This window comes from Fusarium keratoplasticum, chromosome 5, assembly GCF_025433545.1.
Source record: "Fusarium keratoplasticum isolate Fu6.1 chromosome 5, whole genome shotgun sequence".
NCBI classification, from domain to species: Eukaryota; Fungi; Ascomycota; class Sordariomycetes; order Hypocreales; family Nectriaceae; genus Fusarium; species Fusarium keratoplasticum.
In genome coordinates, this window is record NC_070533.1 from 1096405 (window position 1) to 1121393 (window position 24989).

Below are 24989 nucleotides of genomic sequence, written 5' to 3' on the forward strand. Positions count from 1 at the left end.
TCTTTTGTCTTTATCTATCCATCTATTCTAGAGCTCGAGCTATTCCACCTTTTACCCCTATTCTCGCTGTCCATTACCGTCTTGACTTCACGTCTCTCATACACTCAATCATCATCCACCTCACTCAAATGGTATACCTGTAGCGCGGACTCTCGTCTCCAAGCTCTGCCAGCTCATCTTCACGCATGTTTTGATGCTTCTCCTTCATTACACCAGCCTGTCGCTGCTCGTTCACCCGCTTGTACCACCACCAGAGGAATCCGTAGATGATGGTTCCGAGAGCCACCATGCTGAGCGTCACGGCGTGACCGCGAGTGTAACGGGGCTTGTCCTTGGCAGGGCTTTTGGTCTTGTCAGCAAGAGGCTCTCCTCTCAAGGGGACATACTCACTAGATAAAAGCAGACATGATGCCCGCCGCATTGCCCCAGGTCAACTGCATACCCGTACCAGTCGTACGCTTTCCATACCGTGGCGAGTTTGTCGGCAACTAAAACACACAACTCTGTCAGACACATTCGTCTTACACATCTCATGTCAAACTTACCCAAGCCAGTGGCAGACCAACAACAACATACAGTCCACCCGCAACGAGGAAGCATCCAAAGTAGTGAACACCCGAGGCCACGTCTGCCAACAACACTGCGTATCCAACAACGCTGATGAGGCCGAAGATGACGCAGAACAGTCCACGGCGCTGCATACGGTCCGAGAGATAGGCCGTCGTCATATATGCAGCCGCGCCGAGGAAGTAGCACGGCACCGTGAGGAGCTGAGTCTCTGCAACCGTCCAGTCACCAAGATCCTTGATGATGGTGGGGAGGAAAGTCGAGAAGCCTGCAATCGCCCGTTAGAATCAAATTGGACTCGGAAAAGGTCGAAGCCAAATGTTGGAGACTTACCGTACAGCATGGTGTCAACACCAAACTGCGCAACACAAAACGCCCACACCTTCCAGTCCTTGAAAGCGCAGAGCATATCCGCCTTGCTAAACTCGCGGCTGGACTCTGTGTTTCCGTACTCACGCGCATGCCTCACTCGCATCAGCTTCCTCTCCTTGTCGTCGAGGAAGTAGGCCGTCTCAGCATCGTTGGGCAACGCAAAGTACGTCACGATGCCGACCAGGAAACTCGGGATGCCCTCAATGATCATGATCCAGCGCCATCCGCTCATGCCGTGCAGACCGTCCATGTGGCCGATGCCATACGCCAGCAGACCACCGAGGGCACCTGCGACGGCGGCACTGACGAAGAGGTATCCCACACGCAGGGCGAGTTCTTGCTTGGTGTAAAAGAAGGTCAGGTAAACAGTCAAGCCAGGGAACAGGCCGGCCTCGACAGCTCCGAGCAAAAGACGGCAAGCAATGAGAGCGCCATATGAGTTAACCAGACCCATGAGAGTGGCGATGAGACCCCACGCGGCAGCGATGAAAGCGATCCAACGCCGAGGAGTAAAAAGCTTCAAGACAAGGTTGGAAGGAACCTCGAAGAGCAGATACGTGACAAACAGGATGGACACGGCAACCTGAAACTGCTCCGAAGAGAGGTTCAGGTCCTCTTCGAGACCGTACAACCTCGCATTACCAATGTTGACTCTGCAATTTCGAATTAGTCACCAAGAACCAGGAAGAAAAAAAGACTTGACGAGGAGCAACAACAAACCTGTCGAGGAAACTAAAGAGGTAAAGAACCATGACGAGGGGGATGATGTAAAAGTCCAGCTTCATCACGAGCCTCTTCTCATCCTCGGCCGTGTGAGTCTGAACTTGAGCCTCATCATCGCCCAAGGTCTGCGGCGTGGTTTCCTCGCCAGGCGCAAACTCGGACTTGTTGGCCATGGTTCAAAGTTGGTGATTTGCCGAGATCTACACAAGGATGAGTATTCGCACTCTTCAACACGGAAAAAAAGAAAGAAAAGAAAGAAAAGAAAGAAAAACTCACGATGGGATCAAACCGCTTCTTCTCCTCTTCCAACGGAGAATTCCTTCTGGAAGAAACCGAACGAACGATGCAGCTGTCAAGAATGGGGTTGGCGTGAAGAAAAGGCCGCGCCACATGAGCAAAGGTAACACCCAAAAACTAACTAGTCTTGGCGGCAGGCGAGAGATAAAAAAAAAAATCAGATAGGTATCGTTTTATGACAAAGCTCCGCTCTTTGTCAGACCATCTAGTCCTTGCTCATAGGCCGTGCTCTCTTCATCGTGGGGGAAGAAAGAGGAGGTAGAAGACATTGAGATTGGGTGGGTTTTGGGTCTGGCCGAGACACTTTACGGGCAGATGGAACGCTACCATCAAGAGAGAAAAGATTGGTGAGTGACTCTTTTTCCAAGGGTTTTGTTTGTTGTGGCAATTGAATCAGAGGCGAGTATCAGATGCGAACGTGAGAGAATCCAAGCAAGAGATCTACTGCAGTTCCTCTGCTGGGGGATTCTCATGAACCCTCCCTTACTTGGCAGTTGCGCATTTATCCATTGCATGCATCCTTCCCTCCCGGCCATGCACGGCATCGCGCCACCGATAACGGCCACTCCTAGGCGGCCGACTTCTCCATCACCCACTGCAAGTGGAGGGTCAGATACTATCTCGTCATCACCACCTATGCTCGTTACTAACCATATTGCTTTTCACAAAACCCGAATTGCATAGTGTGTATTCACAAGTCAATGACAACCTGAGCAATGAGCAAAGAACCAAGATTAAAATGACTCGACATCATCCAGTGCCACTGTCCTTACCACATCGTCACTCGTCCCACCCACAACCAGTCACAGCACGCGAGCACTGATTCCAAATCAACCATGATCCATGATCACCACCACCCAACCATTCAAAACTCAGACACGCAGAAACATGGCGGAAAATGGGCTACATTGATCATCGCTGTTACTCAATTAACGTGACAGGATCCCTAAACTAACCTTCGGGAACCTTGTCCTCCCCGTATGTATCATTTCACTCCAATCACACCTTTCAACAACACCCGTATGAGACACACGAATATCACGGTCCCTACCCACGAGAATGAATGGCAACAAAAGAATATAAAGGGTATGAGGTGCGGAAATCCCCCCTCTTCATCCGCTGTGTACAGGTTCATGCATGATAGACGCAAGGAAAAATGGGTGTTACAACGTATGTACAAGTATCTGACATTATTATTCCCTCTCCCAATCAGATCTTCGAAAAGGTCAAATCAAGAATCTCGCTTTCCTCCTTTTTCCTTCCTTTTTGCCATGGCCGTTGTACTCGACACATGGCGATACCCCTCATTTACCTGTAAGGTTGCGCCGGCATCTCATACACGTTCGCTGGAGGCGATGATCCGTGAGCACTTGTCACCTGGTTACCGTCGATCTCGGCTGCGTCGTTCTGGTGCCATCGAGCGGCGGCACTGTCACTGGCGAGCTCAGCTGTGTTGGCAGGGCTGTGCATCTCAGCGGCACGAGAGTAGTTGGTTTCGGGGCTCACGCCTCCCATGTTGTCACCACCAGTAGTGCGCGAGTAGTTTGTCTCGGGGCTCGCGGGCATGTAGGCGCGTCCGTAGGGTTGGGGCTTGGCGAATCCGGCACGGCCATCACCAAGAGCGGTGCCACGGTAGCCTTCGGGAGTAGAACCCTTAGTAGGGTTGCGGCTGGGAGCCAGAGTCGAGGAAGCAGTGGTGGGGGAGACCTGGGACATGTTGGGAGCGGTACCAGAGCCGCTGACGGGACCGCCAACGGGGACCTCGGACGAGCCAAAGACATCGTCGTACTCGGCCTTGTGCTTGTCGTTGCGGCGCTTCTTGACGCAGAACCAGATCAGGGCACCAATGATGAGAAGACCGGCAACACCAGCACCAGCACCAATACCAGCCTTGGCACCAGTGGACAGTCCACCATCGTCACCGCCGCTGCTGCTGCTGTTGTTGTTGTCGGACTCAGGAACACCAGTTCCGGCGGAGCCATAATCTCCCGAGGACGCAACAGTCACAGTTTGAACAACACCCGTGGTAACTCTCGTAGAGGTAATAGTGAGGGTGCCGGTGCTAGTAACGGTGGTCTTGGCGCCGGCCTGCTCGGTCTCGGTGATGGTCTTGGTGACCTTGGTCTCCTTGCTCACGGTAGAAATGACGGTTCGAGCGACCGTGTTGACAACGGTCTTATCGCTGTCTTCACCCACGGTAACGGTAACGAGCTTGGTGATGGTGGCACGCTTCTCGAGGCCTCGTCGGAAAGCGCGGAGGCCATAGTGCTCGTTGTTGAAGGATTCGGGGACCGAAGTAATGGTAGGCGCGGGCTCCTCGAAGATAAGCTCGTCGTAGCTGCCGACAGTTCGGGGAGCGAGGTTCAGGGCACGCTTCTCGTTGGCCCACACGGTAGTAGTGGCATATACGGTTTTAGTCGCGGTCTCGGCATCGCTGCTGGTAACAGTGGTGGTCTCGAACGCAGTCGAAGTAACGAGGACGGTAGAAGTGATGGTTCGCATCACAGTCGTCTGCTGGCTCACAGTCTTGACATCGGCATCGGTGATGGTGACAGTTCGGGTAATGGTAGTATCCCCAGAGTCCGTCGTCGTAGGGGAGGACTCGGTTGTGCTGTCCTCGGTGGGCTCCGGCTCGCTAGTCGGCTCGTTGTTGGTAGTCTCAGCGGGTTCGTTGGTAGTTTCTTCGGTAGGCGATGCCTCTGCGGCCGTTGTAGCATCAGCCGTCGGCTCGGTCTCTTCAGCTGTGGTCGCGGGGCTGTTGGAGCCCGAGTTGGCGTTCTGGCGGACAGCGAGCTTGGAGGCTTCAGCTCCGAGGAGCAGGCCCAGGAACAAAAGTCGTCGAATCTGCATCTCGGCAAGTCTTGCTGGAGTTGGCGATAGCAAGTGTGACGGACGGTTCAATCAAGGCCAGTCGAGAAGGCGATGATCGAATGACGACAATAGATGTCAAGGGGGTGTTGGAGATACCCACGAGGGCCAAGTCGATGAAAGACACAGGAAATAAAAAACAGGGCCCGTCTCGGATTGAAGATGTTATTGAGAGGGGGTACGTGGCGTGGGCGACAGATCAAGCAGGCAGTTGGCTGCTCCGGCTTGTGTGAGGTGGGTAAAAAGGGAGAATGGCACGCGCGTCGTCAAGAGGTGAGGTAGTTGAGCAAGCAACGGCGAGTCAGTGATGATGGGCTAAAAGGAAAAAACAACGCAAGGAAAAAGAAGAGTAAGCAGCAAAATAGGACAGTTAACGAGTGGAAGGAACAGTAAGATACAAGCAGCACTTGAAAAAAGACTGCCCGTGGTGGTTGGTTTGGTTGCGCAGAACGAAGGATTGAGAAAGAGGCGTGGCCACCTAGAGGGGGGAGAGGATGGGTTGAGTGAGTCGGGGGGGACGTGTGAAAGGAATGCCCGGTCGGGATGGGCGGCTTTGAGTGGGCGAGCCTAAAAAAAAGTGCACCTGCAGTTGCGGGCAGGTACGAGGAACGGACGCTAAAAGGTACCGGATACTTCGTGGCAAAGTACCCCTGCAGGATTTTTGACAATTCTTTTCAACGTTTACCGTAGAAGGAGAAAAAGAATCGACGTGGAATACAGTTGCGAATAAAAGACAATAGTTCAATTGAAGCACCAACCTCTTGAAACTCGAATCAAGATTTTTCCATTCGAAAACAGACCGCGGTTAAAGGCGTGCATCTGCATCTGCAACTGCATGCTCCCATCACCTTTGCAATGTGTCACAGCGCGACGCGCTCTGGCTGCCCGGACCTGCGCACATCCTTCTGCAGCAGGCATGGCCCCTTCTTTTTTGGGGAGTCGGGTGCCCCCCTTTTCGGTCTAGGCCGTTTTTCACTGGCCGTCGACTAAATTACACCAAGTGGACATGAGCTGCATGTCTTTGGGACCTGGCGCAATGCCCTTTTTGCCATTGCATGTTGATCGTCGTCTAGGTCTTTTTTTCTTAGAGGGAAAAGAACGAAAAAACGTGACTTGAATGCCAAGATGATTTACGTCGGTGATTTCGGCTGTTAGAAGCCAATTCCGTGAATCGAGCAAGTCCATTTGGGCATTGTGTTAATTGTGGCGTTGCCGAGAGTCGAGATTAAACCGTCGCCGAGACTTTTCGTACCGTCCCTTTTTCCAACGGGGTGGTTACATCTTGATCCTGTTCCAGAGCCATCAACTGGTTCTCACTTTCTTGACAGTCAGACACAGACAGACAGACATGCATCCTCCCATAGGTAGGCCTCCCAACGAATGACATCAATCTCCCTCCCTGTTCGTATTTGACGGGTCACGCTGGTCAACCAGGGGCGACTTGGTCCATATGGGGTCTAGCCCCATGCCCCAAATAGGAGCACGGTCCGGGATCAGTTTCGATTTCCGTTGGGCCAGGTCGAAATGGCATCACTCGAAGCCCATGCGTCGTTCTTCTCTCTCTCTTTTCTCCAGGCTCGCTCGCCCATGGACCCTTTTTTTTCGCTAGTGATAACAAGCCTCGTTGGATGGTTGCATCCGAGGACCGACCGCAACCTTGATCTAGGCAAGTGTTGGAGAAGTGTCTTCCCACCTTCTCAGCCACGTTGATCGTTGACTCGGCGCAACTCGGATAGGCTCGTGACTTGTACATGCCGGTCGCCGTAATCTCTACACCAAAACATGCCACATCTCTGATCAATTGACTTTCCCCAGACTAGACCCCGTATCTTCTCTGACATGCTCACCGAGTTAATTATTCTCCCCGGCTGACCGCCGTAGGCTCAAACTATCCCACGGACATGCCGCGTCCGACGGGCCCGGGTGATCAACAGGGCCACGCCGTCTCTGACAAGACTGCCTCCTGCTTCTCTCCACCAGCCGTCGTCATCATTGGCCTCCCCGTACATCATTGGCCATGAAACGTTTCAGGACGCCTCGGGACCAATCGAGATAACTCAAACCAGCGAGATCGAGACCCGGACAAACCACTTCGCCTGCGCCTCAGGTTCGGATTATCTCACGGTGAGTATAGGCAAGATGCATGAACTTGGCTCTGGACGACTACTCTCGCTTAGTTCCCCGGTACAGTACCCGGGGAGGCATCCCATGCGTAATAATATGGCTGGTATAGCAACTTTATTGAAAATCTGAAAGCAGCGAAATTTTGCCTGTGACGAAGAAATGTTGGCTTGTACGGCATCCGTATTAAAATGTTAACTCCAAGCTCTTCAAGACCGTGGTCTCTTTATCTAAACCCCCAACCAAGATGGCTTCTGATGTTACAAACTCTTTCCAATCCGTCCTCTTACACAGTAAGGCATGGGTGGGCTTAGAAGTTCTCCTTGCCCCAGACAAAAGAGAATCTGTAATCTCGGTCAGCTGAATGATCTGGACTCTCAAGTATTAAAAAACTCACCCAGGCTCGGTGTACTTGTTGCAATACACGTGCAGAGCGCTGCCCAGTCCCTTGGGTCCACAGAAGAAGACTCCGGCCTCGGCAGGACTGTGCAGCTTCCTGATGCCCCGGAAGATCATGTCCCAGTTGGGTCGGCCAAAGTTGGTCGGGCTGCGCAGGCCCGTGATGGTGTCCTTGTCGGCATTGGCGTCGTTGATCATGATGTTTGTAGCGTCGTCAGCCTTGATCTTGGCCGTCAGGTACGTGTGAATCTCGATCCGGTGGTCCAGATCCTGCGCCTCGACAGCCAGCAGCAGGGAACGGAACCACTCGAAAGACTCAAAGTCACGGCAGATCCAGAAGAAGTAGACCTTGGAGAGTCGCGTCTTCTTCTGGGGGTAGTTCATCCGGTACCAGATGGACTTGAGAATCGAGGCAAACGGTGTCACGCCGATACCAGCACCGACGAGAACCGAAACCTCATACTTAAAGACATCTTCCGAGGCAGAGCCAAAGGGACCGTCGACGTAGACGCGGGGAAGAACTCGACGAAGAGCTGGGTCAACCTCTCCGTTGTTGCCGTTAACACCAACAACCTGGCTCGCGTCCCCCTTCTTCTTACCCCACTCGCAGCCCAGTGTCGTAGAAACAGCCTTGGTAAAGTCACCAACGCAGCGCATGTGAATCGAGATGTAGTCCTCCTCGGGGGCGCTGGTCAGGGTGAAGGGATGGTACTGCCAAAGTGACACAGCAGGGCAGCAGAAGAAGATGTACTGGCCAGCTCGCGTCTTTGTGTGCTCCTTCTTCATCTGAATCTCGCAAACGTTGCTGGGGTGCTGAATGACCTTGGTGATGTAAGTCCTGTGACGGCCGCGCACTTCACGGGCGATCCTCTCAGCAAGGTAGATGAAGCCGCTGTACATCCAGTACTGCCAAAAGACACCGACGGCTGAGGCACCCACACTGGTGCAGAAAGGCGCAACATCGGGCTGGATCATGCAGAAGGCGCCGTGGATGGACCAGAAGAAGAAGAAGACGATGAACATGTGGTGAGTGTACCAGAAACGCTCATAGTTTGCTCTCCTGGGCTTCTCCACCGACGTGATAACCATACCCATGAGGGCAATCAGCATAACATATCCAGTCCATCCAGGTCCCGAGACAAAGTTGGCGAGCAGCCATCCGTAGACACCCAATTTGTTCTTGATAGCGGCCTGCGCAAAGTTGTTCCAGTGAGCAATGGTGTGAACCCAGGACCAAAAGACGATGGACCAGGCGGTGACGATGTGGAAGCTGATGTTCTTGTCGAACTGAATGATGCCGTTGAGGGGCGTCTGGCGCAGCAGCGAGATGAGGGTGCGGCACACTGGGAACAGAATGATGGCGACGTCGACGTGCAGAACCAGGGCCGCCGAACGGGCAATGACAAAGGTGAAGCCAAAGTTGTCGCGGGAAGACTGAAGACTCTCCTTCATCGAATAGTGGACGCAGGCGAAGGAGAAGATGAGGGCGTGCGTAAACATGAAGACGAAGACGAACCTACGTGGTCAGTTTATCATCCAAAGAGTTGAACCATTCTGCCTCGACTTACACTCTTCGGTAACCCTCGTTGATCATCCAGCGATCAAACTTTTCCCTCGTCGACAGCTCCTGCTGCTTCTCCTGCGTCATCTCTCCCGAGAGAAGCATCCGCGTAAGGGGAGACCATCGTGCACGCTCCGAGGGCTTCTCGCTCCACGTATCGAGTTGGTAGCTCATCTTGTCAAAAGTCGAGTTGAATTCGCAGATGCGAGGGCGACTGGCCCTAATTTCTTTCCAAAAACCAGGCAAGTTCCGTTATCCTCCTCGTAATTCAGATAAGTTGTGAGCGCAATGTTTGCTGTGTGCGTCCTGAATTGTTGTTGTTGCCAGAGTTGGCGAGCGATAGTGGTGGTTGTTGTCGTCGATATTCAGAGCCAGCTGAACGGAAGAATTATTCGAGAAGCGAAAGTGATCGGCAAGACTATACACAAGAAAAATAAAAGAGTGCTGTCTAGAGCGTGAAGATTAAACCAGTCATGTAATTGTCACCGCAAGGCCAAAAGAAGCGACGAGAGCCTCAAAGACAACGAAGGAGGGGAGAAAAGGGAGAGTGTAGTAGGTAGGTGTGAGAGAAAAGAACAACCAGGGTTTCTCAGCCTAGGGCAACGGCTCCTTTGTCATCGGCGGCGTTAAGTGTCAAAACTGTTACTACGCACTCCTCCAGGGGGTGCGGAAAGAGAAGAAACATGAGCTGATTCTCTTCCTTCCCGTCGCTTCTCTTCTCCTGGTGGGTGGTGGAAAAAAAAAACGGAGTCGTTGACAACGGAGATGATACCAGGCACAGACGGCGAGTGTCCGGGGTTCGCGCTTGGCATGCGCCTAGAGCCTTCTAGCGAGAGCAGGAGGCGCAAAGACAGGCAAAAAGAGAAAAAGGGAACCGCAGAGGAGGTGGTGTTCAAAGACTAGCAAGCCTCCGTCTCGAGACGGGCGAGACGCGGCTCAAACACGCCATCTCAGGAGTTGTCGTGGCCAATCCAATGCAACACTCCTCCACCTTGAGCAAAGAAGAGCCATAGAGAAAAGTCAAGACCATCTACAGCCAATACTCTTCCCCTCAATCTATCCAACCTCTCCTCATCTTCAACTCCCCAGTGATTAAAATCGTCCGATCAACGATGCTGAGCCGCGGTACCATCTCCAAACCGCAGGCCAACGATTGGCCGTGGTTCGCGCCTTTTGGTCTGAAACCCCGTTGTTACAGGTTCGACAGGACTTGGCCTGTCCGGGCACGTCGTACCGAAGGCGGGTCCCGCTTCACGACTCGTGGGCAACCACCCCCTGGTCTGTTGCGTTGCAATGCATGGCACAGCGAATAGCTTCATGTCACCGTTCCCGTTCCCAGCCAGACGAGAGTCCATATCACGGATATACGGCCTTGAATGGTTTCAACATGTGGCTTTTGGTTTCCATTCCCGCCCACGTGCTGTCATCCGCCCACCTCGATCTTCCGCTTACAACATCAACTATCATACCCATCACTTATACAACAGGATCACCACCCGTCACACCTCTGTCTTCTCTCCGTTTCAAACAACCTCATCCGACACATGCATCATCTCAGAATCCTTTGCTTTGCCTTCCCTCCTGCCATCTATCGGCACTTGTGTCAAGTACCGCCCATCACTCGAAACCACTCCTTGTTTGCTGGGCAAATCGCAACAGTCACACATGCTCGCTTGACATCTCTTGATATACGACCCTACTGCAGTTTGTAATCCATCATACCCAAGCACGGCATGCATCTTCCTGTGCTGAATCATCCCACGTCGACCCCATCCCCACAATCTCACACGCTGCCAGACAGATAGCCAGTTGGGACGTTTCCAGCATTAGCGCGTATCTTGCTGTCCTTCCCGTCACCAACCTCGTCCCTGTCAGCGCCTATTGTAACCAGACATCCAATACTTAGACCACCACAGCTCATGTCATGACGTAGATCCGCCTGGATAATCTTGCCCTGGCGCTTTAAATCAACATTCCTGGCCAGTCGTTTGCCTTGGTTAAGTTGGCACTGCACTTCCATCATCACGGGATGCTCGTCGCCGAGTCTCACTCTCATTGGCATGCTCACAAGGCTCCCCAGAGAGGCGCATCTTTAGAGTCAAGAAATTGTTGCAAACATCACACACAACATCACAGAGAAATCCACATCTAGAGACAAAGTGTACACGCTGCCTATTTCTGGATGTCAAAAACACGTCGTCAATGCAAACCCAAAATCCAGCCGCATGATATCCCTTACTAGCTGATCTGTTTGTCTGGTTTGTCATTCCTCCCCTCAATCGTCACTAATTCACTCCTCATCGTCGCTCTCTGCCTCGCCAATCGTGGCCTAGGCGCTGATTCAGGGCACAGCGCCCGCCAGGATACCACGGACCAAGGACATGTCGCAACCGCATGCGAAGCTTTCATTCGATCGTTGCACATTGCCTTCATGACAGGGAGGGCAATCCACCCCAGGTCTAACCGCCCCGGTTCTCCTTGCTCGCGTTAAATCGCATACTTTCGAGTCCACTCCCGGGCGGTGGCCTCGTATCGGGGCCGGTCGGTCTTGTAGACGTGGGCAATCTCGGGCACCAAAGGATCGTCAGGGTTAGGGTCCGTCAGCATCGAGCAGATAGACAGAAGAACTGCAAAAGTTAGATCACGACAAATGGCCATAGGGGTTCTCAATCATGCATACCTTTGCTAATGGTCAACGCAGGGCTCCACTGGTCGCGCAGAATGTCCAGGCAGATGCTGCCGTTAGAGTTGATGTTGGGGTGGTAGATGCGGGTGGTGAAGTTGACCTTGGGAGGCTTGAAGGGGTAGTCGGTAGGGAAGTGGATGGCGAGGAAGAAGACACCGCCGGAGTATGGGGACTCGCTCTGTTCATCATGGTCAGCCAGGCTCTTGCGAATCTGAGGAATGGATGCAGCGAGGCGCGGTTCTGGGCGAGGAAGCGGCTGAGCGCTTCGCCACGATGCCGGCGCATATTGCCAGCATCTCATCTGTGTCCGGAATCTGGGGGAAATACTCACAGGACCCATAATCGTAGCTTGCCAGTGGAACTATTCACATCTGTTAGTCGCGTGTTCAATAGCCATGATCGCTCTCTACGCAGAGGCATGCGTTTCAACACAGTCATGACATGTGTGCCAGCCACGTGCGTCCGTCAGAGCGGGGAGAGAGTGATGCCTACCAGATCCTCACCAACGGGGCCGGCGGAGCAGGAAGAGGGAGGGTCTCTGCGAAGAAAAAGTCAGTATCGTTCTTCCAGCAAAAAGAGGCGATGGCCTCAAGAAAACTTTTGGAGTCGTGACAGGCGCTGGCATCGTCGGCCGTCCAAGGACCCCGCTTACCAGCGCCCCACCTGACGTCTTGGGCGTCCAACTTGACCCCTCGGGCTTGGGGTGAGGATGCATCGTTCGTGGTGCGACTTACCGGCCGAGATCAGTGAGCTCCTTGTTGATGCGCTTGAGAGCCATTTTGTGATTTGGGGAGGGGGTATCTAAGAGGTGTGGTGCGAGGAGTTCGCGATCGCTCTGTGTTGGAGAAGTTAGTCGAGGGGTTGCACAACGACGACGAGCGGTCGAGGAGGGGGAAAAGGCTTCGAAAGAACGCACGTCAGGGTTCGGTCCGAGGCGTAAGAGACCACGGTGATGTGTAGAAGAGTATCGGTAGTGTTGGTGTTGATGGTTGTGTTATGCAGGCAGGCGAGAGGAAGAAATTCAGTCGAGGCTGAAAAGGGAGAAGAGGCGGGATTTGGAGGAGATGGTTCGTTCGGATGGAGTAAAAGAGGTCAGGTCGGTCGGGCCTAGAAGAAAGAGAAGCGGGAAGGAGGGTCAGGTCAACAAAGAGGTGAGGGAAAGCGGAACCTGACTGACCTAAGGCACCTACAGGAGGTACCTTAGTGCCTTCAGTGTTTGTGAGTGGCTGAGGTCCACGCTGCGCTGGCAAATCCGTCCATTCAGGTCCGTCTGGCAGCCCGAAAAGTCAGGTTTTTTTAGGCCCGGGCCCCTTCCATGGGCGCCCCATGGCTGACTGGGCGGACACTGGGCACTGCGCCTGCACTGGGGCCACTCGCTGCCTGCCCCCCCAGTAGGCACTGTACGCACTGGGCCACAGCTCCATCACTCACTGGGCCACAGTCCAAGCAGACACCGCCACAAGCGAATCAGCGGTATCCACGCACTAACAGGTCACCACGAGAATCTACATTGGGCATTGCTAAGGGGCGCGTCAATTTCTTGATCGAGGTCAAAGACAGTATCCATTCTGCCCATGTCCTTCGCTTGACTTCGATGGGCTCCGCGCCATCAGATGCTTATTTTCCTTGACAATACGACGGGCCAGCCTCTGGAACCTTGCCCGTGGCCAGTGGGTGGGCAGCGGTGAGTAGCACAAACATGGGAATGGATGGCGGTGGCCAGGGCTGATTTTCGGTCTAGATTCTGCTCGTCTCCTTGGCCTTTTGGTCGGTTCGGTTTCCAGATCATTCCGCCCTTTGTATTGACCTGCAGCAGCACGATTCATGAATGCTGATGTGTTTGTTTACTAACGATAGGTACTGTACGTAGAAACGCCAAACCAAAGCCTGTCTTGCATCATGGCCCGGGAATACCGGCTGCGGTCAAGCAAGCACCTGCTTGGACGGCCTCGCCGGGCCATTCATGTCAATCGATGAATGCATTGGCCAGCATTGGCAACCTTCAGGCCTGGTCTCAGCAACGTCACTTGGGCATCCTCAGCCACGATAGGGGGCTGTCCAGTTAATAACAGATTACCCAGCATCGACAAATCTATGTGATTCTCTTTATTTGGTTTATTTTACTATGGATTTCTGCATTCACTTGAGGGGGCCGTTTATGTGCCATGATGTTTGATTTCAAATCATCTATAACCCGGGTATGCACGCAATCGCCATGACTCTTTTTTATCAATTGCCTCCTTACCAATCAAACAACCAACCCTTTGCTCTTTACACAAACGCCTGGACACCAGTGATGGCTCGTCCCAAAATGAGACCTAGAGCATTGTCAGTTACTACACGTCATAAAACGCAGGAACAAAAAAGAAACTTACTGTGAATGTCACTCTGACCCTCATATGTCTGCGTCACAAAGAGATTCGCCACATGTCGACCGATCATGTACTCATCGCTTACAGCGTTGCCTCCGAAAATCTCCTGGAGGATGCGAGCGTTCCTGAGCGCGGCGTCGCAGTTTTGCCGCTTCACCATGCTGATCATCTCGGGTGTCGCCTTGCCCTCGTCCTTTAGTCGGCCGACCTGGATGGCCGCCAGTGTGCCGTATGCCGCGTCGGTTGAAGCATCTGCGAGCTTCTTCTGGATGAGTTGGTACTTGGCGAGAGGGTTGCCCTTGAACTGCTTGCGCTCAAGAGAGTAGGTTCGGGCTCGGTCGATGCAGTCCTCAAGGGCACCCATGACGCCCAGTGCAATACCGTATCGGGCATTGTTAAGGCAGCTGAAGGGTCCCTTGAGGCCTTCGATGGTAGGGAACATGTTCTCCTCTGGCACAGGGCAATCGTCGAGCTGGATCATACCCGTGATGGAGGCTCGGAGACCGTTCTTGTCCTTAATGGCGGGCGTCTCGAGCGTACCAGCCGGGCAGTCCTTGCGCTCAACCAGGAAACCCCGGATCTTGCCCGTCTCTTGCAGCTTAGCCCAAACCATCAGGACATCGGCAATAGGGCTGTTGGTGATCCAGGTCTTGGCGCCACTCAGCAAGTAGTAGCCCTTCTTTGTGGGATGCGGTCTCGCTACTGTCTCCATACTGCCGGGGTCACTGCCATGGTTGGGCTCTGTGAGGCCAAAGGCGCCGAGGAGCTTTCCCTTGGCCATCTCGGGGAGGAACCTCTCCTTCTGCTCGGCGGTGCCGTGCTCGTAGATGCCGCCCATGACCAGCGAGGACTGGACTGACATGCCGGATCGGTAACCGCTATCGACTCGCTCAACAGCTCGTGTAATCAGACCGCCAGCGACGGATGAGACACCTGCGCAGCCGTAACCATCGATCGTAGCGCCCAAGAGACCGAGCTCGCCCATCTCCTCGAGCATCTTGGCATCATAGTTCTCGTCGCGGTAGGCCTCTGTTGACACACGTTAGACGGCAATTGGAGAAGCTGGGATGGAAAATAACTTGCGTAGTACTCGGGGGAGCAGATGCTCTTGGCAGTATCGCTCCGCAGTCTCGCCAATGGCTCGCTCCTCCTCAGTCAAGAGGTTGTTGGAGTTCAAGGGATCCTCCCAATTGAAACTCGGCCCTGTCGCAGAGGCGAAGCTCCGGGCAGCGAGGGGCCGGAGAGGAGCGGCACTTGCTCTTCGGGCGCATTGTCTGAGGATAGGGCGGAACATTGTGTGAATCTTCAACTGAGGGAGGACAGGGATGATGCTGAAGCAAGTCGCAAAAAGGTCGAGGGAGATCAACAAGTTAAAATCAGCTGCGAGGTTGTGACAGAGGAAAGGGCGTCGGCAATCAAAGTCCCCCAATGAAGTCATCCGACGTAACCCGGAGCCGTCAATCTCCAATCCCCAGCTTTACCCCGGAACCGAGGCAAGCCAATACATGGTAATTCCGGCCACAAATTCCGAACATGATGCCCGCGTGACTGTAAAATGAAGCGTATTGCCCAGATTCGCTTGATCAAATTCCTTGAACATCGGCGGCGTCAACTGGTTCCCGATAGCTATGCTCGGTGTATTCAAAGGTATGCCGATGGGATCTACCAACCTATCAATGCTAACGTTAACAACTGCTGCACATCCAATCACCAACCCAAGTCGCAGACCAGCTGCCTCGGATAGGAAACCATGTTGAACATCCCATTGTCTAGACACTTTGTGTCTGCTCTGCTCGAGACTCTCTTCTCTCTTGACGCCGTCTTGCCAGAACGCTCAAACGGTCCAGGTCCGATGTCGCCAAGATAACCCCCGCCACAGCCAACTGGCGAGTCCCCTCCAGTTCTGTCGGAGCCGAGATCATCGGCACCGGCTCGTCCGAGGACCTTGAGCCCCGTTCCTCCCCCGAGTCGCGCGCTCTTCGTCTCCGTTCCTTGCCGGTCTGGAGCTTCAATTCATCTATCGGCTCCGGCGGTGGATTTGGGGAAATGGACCGGCTCGATCCCACCGGTGACCTCCTCCACGGACGCACCCGTCTAAACCGGCGTCCCAGCCGGCTGCGGAAGGTCCTTGGTGTTACTGGATGAGAGTGATAGAGCGGGCTGCGACGGCGGCGGGGACTGTTGGACGAAGGAGGGGTTAATTTCTACACAGTGATCAATACAAAGACATGTTTTCTCAGTGAAACTAAAGAAACACTTACTGGGGAGCCCAAAGCCCTTCGACTGAGTTCTGGACATGAGCTCATTCCTTGGTGCTTAAATGCCGGCGCGCGCAGCAGGGCATCCATTTCAGATCCGTACACCAAATTCTGCTGTAATAGACTCGAGGCATCGCCATCCCTCTTCCCTCGTATCTTAACCGACTCGCGAAGGATACCAGACCGCGCATCAGCACTAACGGGGGTCGAAGATTCGTGAGGTGGCGTTACATGTATCTCAACAGAGTGAGGGGAGCTTGTTTCCGAGGACATTGTAAGGATCGGATGTCGACCTACCGAGGGCAAAAGACTGGCGATGAGAGGAAGGCTAACGATAACTTGTCAGGGCCAGTAACGGCCTGTGAAGAGGATTTGTGAAGCGACAGACGTGATCAAGACTCTCTGCGACATCTTCACAAAGCTCATAACACCGAAGGCAACTCGCTCCTCCTTCACGGTGTGGAAGCGGACTACATTTGAGGGAAGGAGCAGCAGAGCACGCAACGTATGTTGCCTCTTCATCTGCGCCATGCTGACATCCACGGCCATGGTCACAAAAGGTTCACAAATTGCTTCTCCCATTTCGCTTGGCACCCCTGCCAAGTTCAGATCATACATCTCACTGTCCCCAACAACTCCCAACAACATCATCTGAGCTAGAGACAGTCTTCTAGAGTGCCGTTAAAGCATTCGAGACTATGACTACTAACGTCAATCCACGATGAACTCGATCTCCGACTCTCCGAGAAGTCACCCTACCCTGCATGATGACATACGACGCCACAGCCCGCCAACCACAACCCTTCGAGAACCTCAGATCTCAACATCTGTTGACCACTTCGTCTGCCGTGCCCAACGGCGGCGCCCAAGGGGTCAAGCGACAGGCGTAGACGGCAGTGGAGCAGCAACACGCGGCTTGGCAAACCGAGTTTATTGCTGAGTCGTGGTATTCGTACCTGGCGATCTGACCATGTTCCCGACCCAGTCGAGTGATTGGGAGGTCGTGGCCCCCCGGCAGACAAGGGGGCCTCAGAGGAGCCGCATTCGTTTTAATCCATGACCCTGGATCTGCGAAATCTCGGAACCATGGATGCCGGTGAGCCTCATGATGTTCGAGTCCATCTGTGCCACCAAGAACCGCCTTGGCAGGGCACGATTTCAAGTCGTGGACTGTATCAGTGCTTTTTCCAGTGGATTGCACACCCTGAGGCCAGGCTCGAGCCCCTTGTCTTTGCCCCCAAACCCTGCATTTTTTCACCTCTTGTGCCTCCTTCAGCAGGGACTTTAACCTCATTTCTTATCTTTCTTCCTGAGTTGCACTCCTAAACAGGCGGTTAAAGTGGAAATCCAACATGAATTCGGCCTGCCGCCGATCCCGGAGGTGTCCGTATCCACTCCGTCCCGGAGCCAAAATTCGACCAAAACAGGGGATCTGGTTTGCCTCCCTGTGATTTTCTTTTGCAATCTCATGCTTTGGAACTGAAAGAGTTTTCACAGGGATATATTTAGGCCTGCGTTTGAGGCCTCTCACCTGTTGGGTGCAGGTATGCTCTCGTTGTCCCAGCCAACTTCAAGTCTCCCCAGGCTAATCGTCTCTAGTGCGGATCAACGGACAGGCGGAGCGCCGCTTACACCAACGTTCTCGGCCTTCCTCCGTCTCGATACTCTGAATCACCTTCCGGAGCCTCAACTCCGTTGACTCGGCTTCTCTTCTTTAATACGGGCCGAGAGTCCACTGCTTCACTTGCTTCCACTCTTCACTCACCCATGATACACAATGGTGCAGACGAAAGACGTTCAGACATTGGCGCGAGCCATTAAATTGGTGAGACTCTTTACGAGTGACGCTCTCTCGTCCATATCCACCAAACTGGTGTCTAATGATGACGTAGGCTGCCCAAAACAACAAGAGTAAACTCATTCGCGAATGGTTCTACGTGCCCCTGGGCCTCACGATAACCCTCGCCGTATGCTTCGGTGTCGATTCTATATTCCACCGGTTCAATGTTTCTTTCCCAGCTTCTGTCACGTGTATGATGTTGCTCTTCTTCGCCCTTATCGCGTGCGAGTCGTTGCTGGGTAGCCATCGAACAAGGAAGGTGGTTAGCTTTATCGATGTTTCTGTAAGTCGAAGTGATGCTCGATGACATTAGCCAAGCCGACTCTAATGCGTTGATAGGCTGGTTGGTCGCTTCGATGGATGGGCGTCTTCTTCACGCCCTCATTCGTTCTCCTCCCCCTGAGTCCGGCAGTCGGTGTTATCGAAGTCTTCAAGATCATTGCCATCTTTGGTAAGTTGCTTCCCCAAAAAAGTGACCATCTGGCTGACCGGGTGGAGTTATCGGCTTCTTCATCATGATGGCCCTTGCGGCCTGGATCACCCGGAGCGTCCAGTTCGCTCTCGGTATCTCCAAGCGCTCCGAATCCCAGCGCGCCGAAGAACTCGGCCGCCGGACGCCGGACATTCCCATAAGCGAGAACACCACCCCCGGCATCTCCCGCCGGACGAGCTTCTCTCAGGCTCCGTCCCAGATCCCGCTAGTCCCCGTGTCAGGATCGGACTCGGCGCCGTCATCGACACCACCATCCCGGCCGCAGAGCCCGCCTCAGCTGCGCCTCCAGGATCACCACTATGCCAACGGTCACGCCCCAGAGAACGCTGTCGAGGCGCTCAACCCGCCGAGTTACCCGACCCAGGTCCCACTGCCACCACCAAAGGCCGAGATATGGGCGGCTCAGATATCGGGGAACCTTGACCTGTCAACCTTCATAGGGCTGTTCCTCTTTGTCGGCGTCCCGCTCTACTACTCGACAGGATATGCCATGCCAATTCATATGGCGGTCAACATCCTCGCCTGGTTCGCCGCCATGGCCATCCCGGCGAATTGGAAGCAGTACCTCCACCCTGTTCTCGTGTCGTCCCTTGCTACCGTGCTCGTGATATGGGCACTCGCCGAGATACGTGGCGACAGCTTGTCGACGGCCCTCCACGCATACCGCACAGGGGCAAAGTACATTGAGCTATGGCGGAACACGACGCAGGAGCGGCACGTCCTCCCCGGCGCGGGTGACTTCTTTGGCACGCTGCTCGACGCCAGTATCGTGGCACTCGCCCTCCCCATGTTCCAGTACCGCCGTGAGCTGCGCACCCACTTCGTCTCCATTGTCATCCCAAACGTCGCCATCAGCGTTGGCTCCCTACTCGCTTACCCGCCGTTGTGTTACGCCTGCGGCATCTCGGCAGCACGCAGCCTGGCGTTTGCGTCGCGCAGCCTGACGCTCGCCTTGGCCGTCCCCGCGACCGTCAACCTGGGCGGCGACACAAACACGGTAGCCGCCCTGGCCATCATCAGCGGTATCCTTGGTGTTGTGCTCGGCGCCCGCATCCTGCGTTGGCTGCGTGTCCCAGAGGACGATTACGTGACGCGCGGTGTGACCCAGGGCATCAACTCGAGCGCCATTGGCACGGCGGTGCTGCTGCGGACCGATCCTCGAGCCGCGGCCCTGTCGAGTCTGTCCATGAGCCTCTTTGGCACCATAACCGTGCTCTTCACCTCGATACCGCCGGCCGCGACCTTTGTGAGGACACTCGTGGGGCTATGATGAATGAGGAAGCTTGCTTGCTTGGTGCTCCGTGCTTGGAGCAAGGACGAAAAAGATATAAAAACCGGCCCCTTGACCCGGGTATGTCGTTCCGGAATTTTGGGGGCACGAGTGGGATGTAATTTACGACTGCCGAGATTTTGCGAATAGACCTGCTAGACCCAGTAAATAATGATCATGTTAAGTTCAATCATGAGCGCTAGTCTTGTGTCTTAGTTTCTCCTTGATACCTGGCCCAACCAAGGCCCTTGTTCTCTGTGCCTCGTGGCATGGGCCAGGTCAAACTTGTCTGGGATATCGACGTCACGTTAGTCTGACATACACCGTCAGTCTGCACATTGTCTCACGATGGGCGCAACTCCACACCGTCGTACACGGGGGGGCTGCAACCAAAAGCTTGGATTGTCGAGTCTCTCGATTGATGTAACAGACAAGGGTATGTATGGAAGAAAGGATCCCAGAAAGGAAGAAGAAGAAGAAGATGAACATGGTTGGAAATGGAAAACGCATGCTTGCTGCCGGAATGAAATGCACAAAATGCCGCCCTCCCTGTTTCCATCAGACTTTCCCCTTTCGCCCGTTGGTATCGTATCCCTGTTGAAAGAAAGGCTGAGGGGTGATGGAAGATGCGATGCCCCGAACGCCGCCGTGAGTCGTGAAGCCGTGAGTGTCGTAAAGCGTATTATGTAGGTGGGTTGGTTGTATGTCGAGAGGATTGGTGAGGGGAGGTATCTCTCCCCCCCTTTTGCATGTCAACTTGTAGAATTGGCGATGATGGCGACCTCAGAATGAGTAGCAAGAGACATTTCTTCTCTTGTCGACTCCAAAAGACCTTTTCGGGATCAATGTCAGCTCGGACCTACAAAGTCAAGTACCACTAGTCCACTTACCATCTGCACCACCTCCCCAAGCCGCACCCTACTTGCCAAACGCCCTGTTCAGCCTCATGGTCAACTGGCTCCTCTGCTCCTTTGCCTCGCTACAGACGCCGCACTCGCCCCTGACGACGGCGCCCGTGACCCTCGAGACGTACTTGCCGCAGCCGGCGAGGCAGGGCGTAGTTCCCACGGGCTGTTCTCCGACGCGGCGGCCACAGGCCTGGCAGACGAGGGTTCCGAGGTTTGCGTAGCACATGGTTTTCTTTTTTGTTTCTTGCTCTTCTTTGGGTTGATAGTTTGCTGATGCTCCGAAGAGGGGAAAAGAGGCACGATCAAGAATAAGACCAAGGTGGATGTGAAAGACGAGAGAGATATGTAGTAGACAAGGGCACTCGGGAACTTGGATGTCCCAGCGGAAGCTTTAAATACAGGCAAACGGGGACACCGAAGTGGTCAACAGGAACAAAGGCGAACTGATTAAACGAGATTTGTTTGGCATGGAAGGTAGGTAAGATGAAGCGTCGAAGAATAAAATGGGTGAACAAGAGAGGATAAGATGACGGAGGGAGGAAAGCTGGAGCCAACTCTGTTGTACTTGCAGGGAGCAAGGGTTATTTCTAGAGAGGAAGGAATGAGTATGGGATAGAGTAAGGCAGGTACGATAGGTAGGTAAGGTAGAGAGTGGAAAGCAAGGCAAGGTAGGTGAGTGAGCGCGTGTGTAAAGAGCAAGTGCGACCCGACCCGGGGGCTGTCGTGATGGGGTCGCTCGGTGATGGAAGGCCTTCTTCCCTCTCGCTCCTTGGGAAACAAAGAGGAAGGGGAACCCACTTGGGCCCGAGTGGGACGATTCCGTTTCACTGCCTGCGCTGCGTTGCGCTGCGCTTCTCTCTCGCCCTCTCGGCTTTGATCCCCCCCTCCTCATGATCCCGGGAACAAGAGAGAGAAAGAGGGGGTCCATTGCTCTGTTATAGGTAGGTACAGCGTAGATAGGAATCCTCTCAGCCTGACACCGGGCCTCACTTTCGAGTGTGTAGGTCGCTAACGACGACGGTCTATTAGTCAGGAAGGGCGTCTTACACAATCACCACTCATCACATGCAAGCCCTTCTTTCCAAAACAGACTCTCCATGTCTCGGCAGCTGTCAACACCCACTAGAGACGAGCAGAGACATCCCAAACGACGCGTTAGACCTCACCTCTAGGTGCCTCCCTCACCGACACATCCGCCCGCTTCGCCTCGCTTCGCCTGGATGGAAACAAAGCGGAGAGGTGAGGGAGGAGACCAGTTTGATCAAAAAGGTGGGACACCAACTCTCTCTTGCGCCGCCGCGCCCCCCCTCCATCACGAATCCTTGCTCGCCATTCTTGTTCCCCTCTGTTGCCCCCCCTCCAACAGAGCTTCTCGAAAGAAAAGAAGATCCCACGTCCGGGAAATCATACTGGAAATTCCCCTAGGCGCAGGGAAGATCATACCCTGTAGGGTGATGGGGCTGTCCTGTGCTTCGATAGTCTGCCTCCCCTCCTCCGAACAAGTCACATCTAGTATATTGGCCGCCCCAATGCAACATCACGCATTTTCACGCATAGTAATATGTACCGCAAAAAAGTGGGATTTTGTTTATCGTGCCGCACTGCACAGCACAGGGCAGCAGAAAAGGTACATGTATCCGCAGTTGCTGACCCGTAACCTTGGGATTCATTTGGCCGAGGAACATAGCCAGAAACCGTTCCCCTCACCCCCAATCCCAACCGCCGTCGGACCGTTAGACGGGCTTTGCGCGGGTCATCTGCCCGCTCTGCGCAGCCGCTCTCAGCCACGGCTGTCACGGATCCTTCGGGGCACCACATGCAGCCAAAAGATGGGCCCTGACGACTCAAGAGTCAGGTCCCTTTGGTGTGGGTGGCTGGCTGGCTGAGTGGGGGAGGGGCAGAAGGGGGGGCACGGGAGCAATGATAGATCGCCTATCTTCAGGGCCAACCTCACCACCATCACCACCATCACCATCACCGTCATCGTCCATGGACAAGTGAGTACAAGGTTGAGCTGTCTTTCCTGACGACCCAACACCCTCAAGGCAGACGTCATCACATAATCATCTTCAATACTTCATACAAGCCCTGTGAGACGCCACCCTTCAACATCACACCCGGATCGAATATCTCTATAAGTGTCAGAATCCCTTCCATGAGAACGCCTTCCAGCCTGCCTGTCAAGTTATCGTCGTCGGCTGCCTCCCTCCATTGCCGTACCTCGCTTCCAAAGCCGGCATCCACTCTCTCTCTCAGCGCTGCAACGTACAGCGTCATCTGCATGTCCACAACAGCTTGCATCCCCTTACTTCGTGTCTTGTCACCCTAGCTTCCCCCGCAGTGCGTCCACCTCCCTCTGCAGGGCATCAAGGTCAGCTAGGATGTTGGCACCTTTCCCTGCATCAGTTGCCGATTGCGGAGATGTGGGACCGGCGCTGATGGTTGCCGCCGCATCATAAGGTTCCTCTTCAGGAACTTGACTCGACCGTGTCTTGGCAACTCCTTCCATGCTTGTTCTCCTCGGCGGTTCTTCTATGCTGCCGCGACTGCTTCCCCTCTGCCTTCGAGGTGGGGGAGGCGGCGCTATGCCACCGTGAGGCTTTGCTTCAAACGAAATTCGTCGGCTCGTGCTGTCAACGCTCCGGATACTAGCAGGCCGTCGCACCGAAGCGTTGCGCGCCGGAGGCGGGGGAGGAGCCCATGACTTGGTCACTCCAGCCTGATAACTTCCAGGCTGTGCCTCCCGAGGAGGTATTGGTTCCACTGACGGCTGGTGGTGTGTCGGCGTCGAAATTGTATCGATTTCTGGTGACAAAGCTGGAGATGACGATGATTGGCTCACGTTTCTAGTGAGATTGGATGCCATTCCCGCTGGTATCTGAGTTGACTGCCTCGAACCGTGGTGCGACCTTCGTGGTGGTGGTGGAGGAGCCGGGGCGTGAGAGTCATGGCGAGCATGGTTGCTCTGGGATCTCATCGACGACGACCGTGATAGATTCTCGTTATGGTTTTTAAGCGCCTGCTGTCCTAAACCAGAGCCACTAGGAGCAAATGCCTTGCTCTCCCCCCTGGCATGTCCCCTTCGTGGCGGCGGCGCTGGGACCGCTTTCTGGTTGTTCCTAGGTGTATTCGGAGACGCGGGGTTGTTCTCGATGTTGATATCGGGGGCCTTGCCCGCTGCCTCCTGATCGAATGGTGACTCGTGGCCATCTTCGAAGCTCTTTCGAACAGGCGCCGGCGGCAGGGGCTTGTTCATGTCAGACTGTGACATGGATGCCAATGCTTCCGGGGCTACCTGGCCTCCGATTAAATCCAGCTTGATCGATTTGCCATGTCGAGAGCTGGGTGGTGGTGGTGGCTTCTTGCCTCTGCCAATCTGAAGCGATGTGCTCGAATCAGAGAAGCTACTACGCTCGATATCGTCTTCCGGGGTATCCGAAGCATCTCGGGCTATGAGCGACACCTCTTGCATCTCGCTGCCCGGTGTCAGTGCGTCTTTGAGGCTATCCTGCGTTGATGCCAGGGAGACAGAAGAGGAGTCGGCCGTATTTCTTGCCTGCGGAGGCATCGATTGGCGCATCCTAAGTGGTGACGGGGGCTTCTCCGAGCCTGAGTTGCCGGTCATGAGCAATCTCTTAAACGAATTCACATCCAAGGACCGCCGAGCCGTGTTGGCAGCTTTGAGCGCATGGCCTTCCTCCTTCCGCTTCTCCTCAAGCTTTCGTTCTGCCGCCGGCGACTCCAAATCTCGTAACGTCTTGCTGAATGGGTTGCCTGGAGCTTGACCGCCACTACGGTCTTGATCCCGGGCAAACGCCGATACCATCTCGCGATCGCTGTCATCGGTAGAGGTCGCGTCGAACGGGTCATCGCCCTTCTGCTGCATGGAGCCATGCTCCTCGAAAGACGGTGCCGTAAAGGCCCATTCTGGCGAATCGGGGGAGAGCGGTGGAGGAGAGAGGACGCGGACCTTTTTGGAGGTTTTGGATTGTGAGTCAGACGTCGAAATGTCAACCTGCTGGAAACTCGTTGGAGGTGGTCGGCTCGACGAGGTGTCTATCGAATGGAGGGGGGGAAAGCGGGTTGAAGTAGACGAGGCTATGCCCTGTAATGTAGCCGTGTCTGCCACAACGACGGACTTGCGGAATGGATTGGACGAAGCCATGATGAGCACTGGCGGTGCCTCGGGTTTTGCGGTTGTCCTTTTTCGTCGTTCTTTGCGCTATTCAAGCTTATCACTTGCGTCACGGGAAG

The 24989-nt window shown here is 54.3% G+C and overlaps 7 protein-coding genes and 1 pseudogene across 8 annotated transcripts, besides 1 other annotated feature; 1 reads left to right on the forward strand and 7 right to left on the reverse strand.

Moving 5' to 3' along the window:
- Positions 1–124: 124 nt before the first annotated feature.
- On the reverse strand, positions 125–1835 carry NCS57_00700100 (MFS domain-containing protein; the record flags this gene model as incomplete). Its single annotated transcript, XM_053056866.1, has 5 exons — positions 125–341; positions 391–488; positions 546–835; positions 901–1592; positions 1660–1835. The coding sequence occupies 5 exons, from the start codon at positions 1833–1835 to the stop codon at positions 125–127; spliced, it is 1473 nt and encodes a 490-aa protein (XP_052913061.1).
- A 1432-nt stretch (positions 1836–3267) lies between these two features.
- NCS57_00700200 (uncharacterized protein) lies at positions 3268–4809 on the reverse strand (the record flags this gene model as incomplete). Its single annotated transcript, XM_053056867.1, has 1 exon — positions 3268–4809. One exon carries the CDS (start codon positions 4807–4809, stop codon positions 3268–3270), a length of 1542 nt encoding a protein of 513 aa, XP_052913062.1.
- Positions 4810–7258: 2449 nt separating this feature from the next.
- Positions 7259–9127, reverse strand: NCS57_00700300 (annotated as a pseudogene). Its single transcript has 3 exons — positions 8916–9127; positions 7346–8863; positions 7259–7292 (listed from the first exon to the last, which is right to left on the reverse strand).
- Positions 7259–9127: a sequence feature.
- A 2268-nt stretch (positions 9128–11395) lies between these two features.
- On the reverse strand, positions 11396–12372 carry NCS57_00700400 (uncharacterized protein; the record flags this gene model as incomplete). Its single annotated transcript, XM_053056868.1, has 5 exons — positions 11396–11535; positions 11589–11772; positions 11926–11955; positions 12087–12132; positions 12329–12372. 5 exons carry the CDS (start codon positions 12370–12372, stop codon positions 11396–11398), a joined length of 444 nt encoding a protein of 147 aa, XP_052913063.1.
- A 1493-nt stretch (positions 12373–13865) lies between these two features.
- Positions 13866–15260, reverse strand: NCS57_00700500 (uncharacterized protein; the record flags this gene model as incomplete). The annotated part of the gene is made up of 3 exons (XM_053056869.1): positions 13866–13912; positions 13970–14995; positions 15050–15260. 3 exons carry the CDS (start codon positions 15258–15260, stop codon positions 13866–13868), a joined length of 1284 nt encoding a protein of 427 aa, XP_052913064.1.
- A 2741-nt stretch (positions 15261–18001) lies between these two features.
- Positions 18002–19827, forward strand: NCS57_00700600 (uncharacterized protein; the record flags this gene model as incomplete). The annotated part of the gene is made up of 4 exons (XM_053056870.1): positions 18002–18049; positions 18117–18347; positions 18404–18515; positions 18563–19827. 4 exons carry the CDS (start codon positions 18002–18004, stop codon positions 19825–19827), a joined length of 1656 nt encoding a protein of 551 aa, XP_052913065.1.
- Positions 19828–20579: 752 nt separating this feature from the next.
- On the reverse strand, positions 20580–20961 carry NCS57_00700700 (uncharacterized protein; the record flags this gene model as incomplete). Its single annotated transcript, XM_053056871.1, has 3 exons — positions 20580–20659; positions 20718–20745; positions 20815–20961. 3 exons carry the CDS (start codon positions 20959–20961, stop codon positions 20580–20582), a joined length of 255 nt encoding a protein of 84 aa, XP_052913066.1.
- A 2094-nt stretch (positions 20962–23055) lies between these two features.
- Positions 23056–24900, reverse strand: NCS57_00700800 (uncharacterized protein; the record flags this gene model as incomplete). Its single annotated transcript, XM_053056872.1, has 1 exon — positions 23056–24900. The coding sequence occupies one exon, from the start codon at positions 24898–24900 to the stop codon at positions 23056–23058; it is 1845 nt and encodes a 614-aa protein (XP_052913067.1).
- Between the last annotated feature and the right edge of the window lie 89 nt (positions 24901–24989).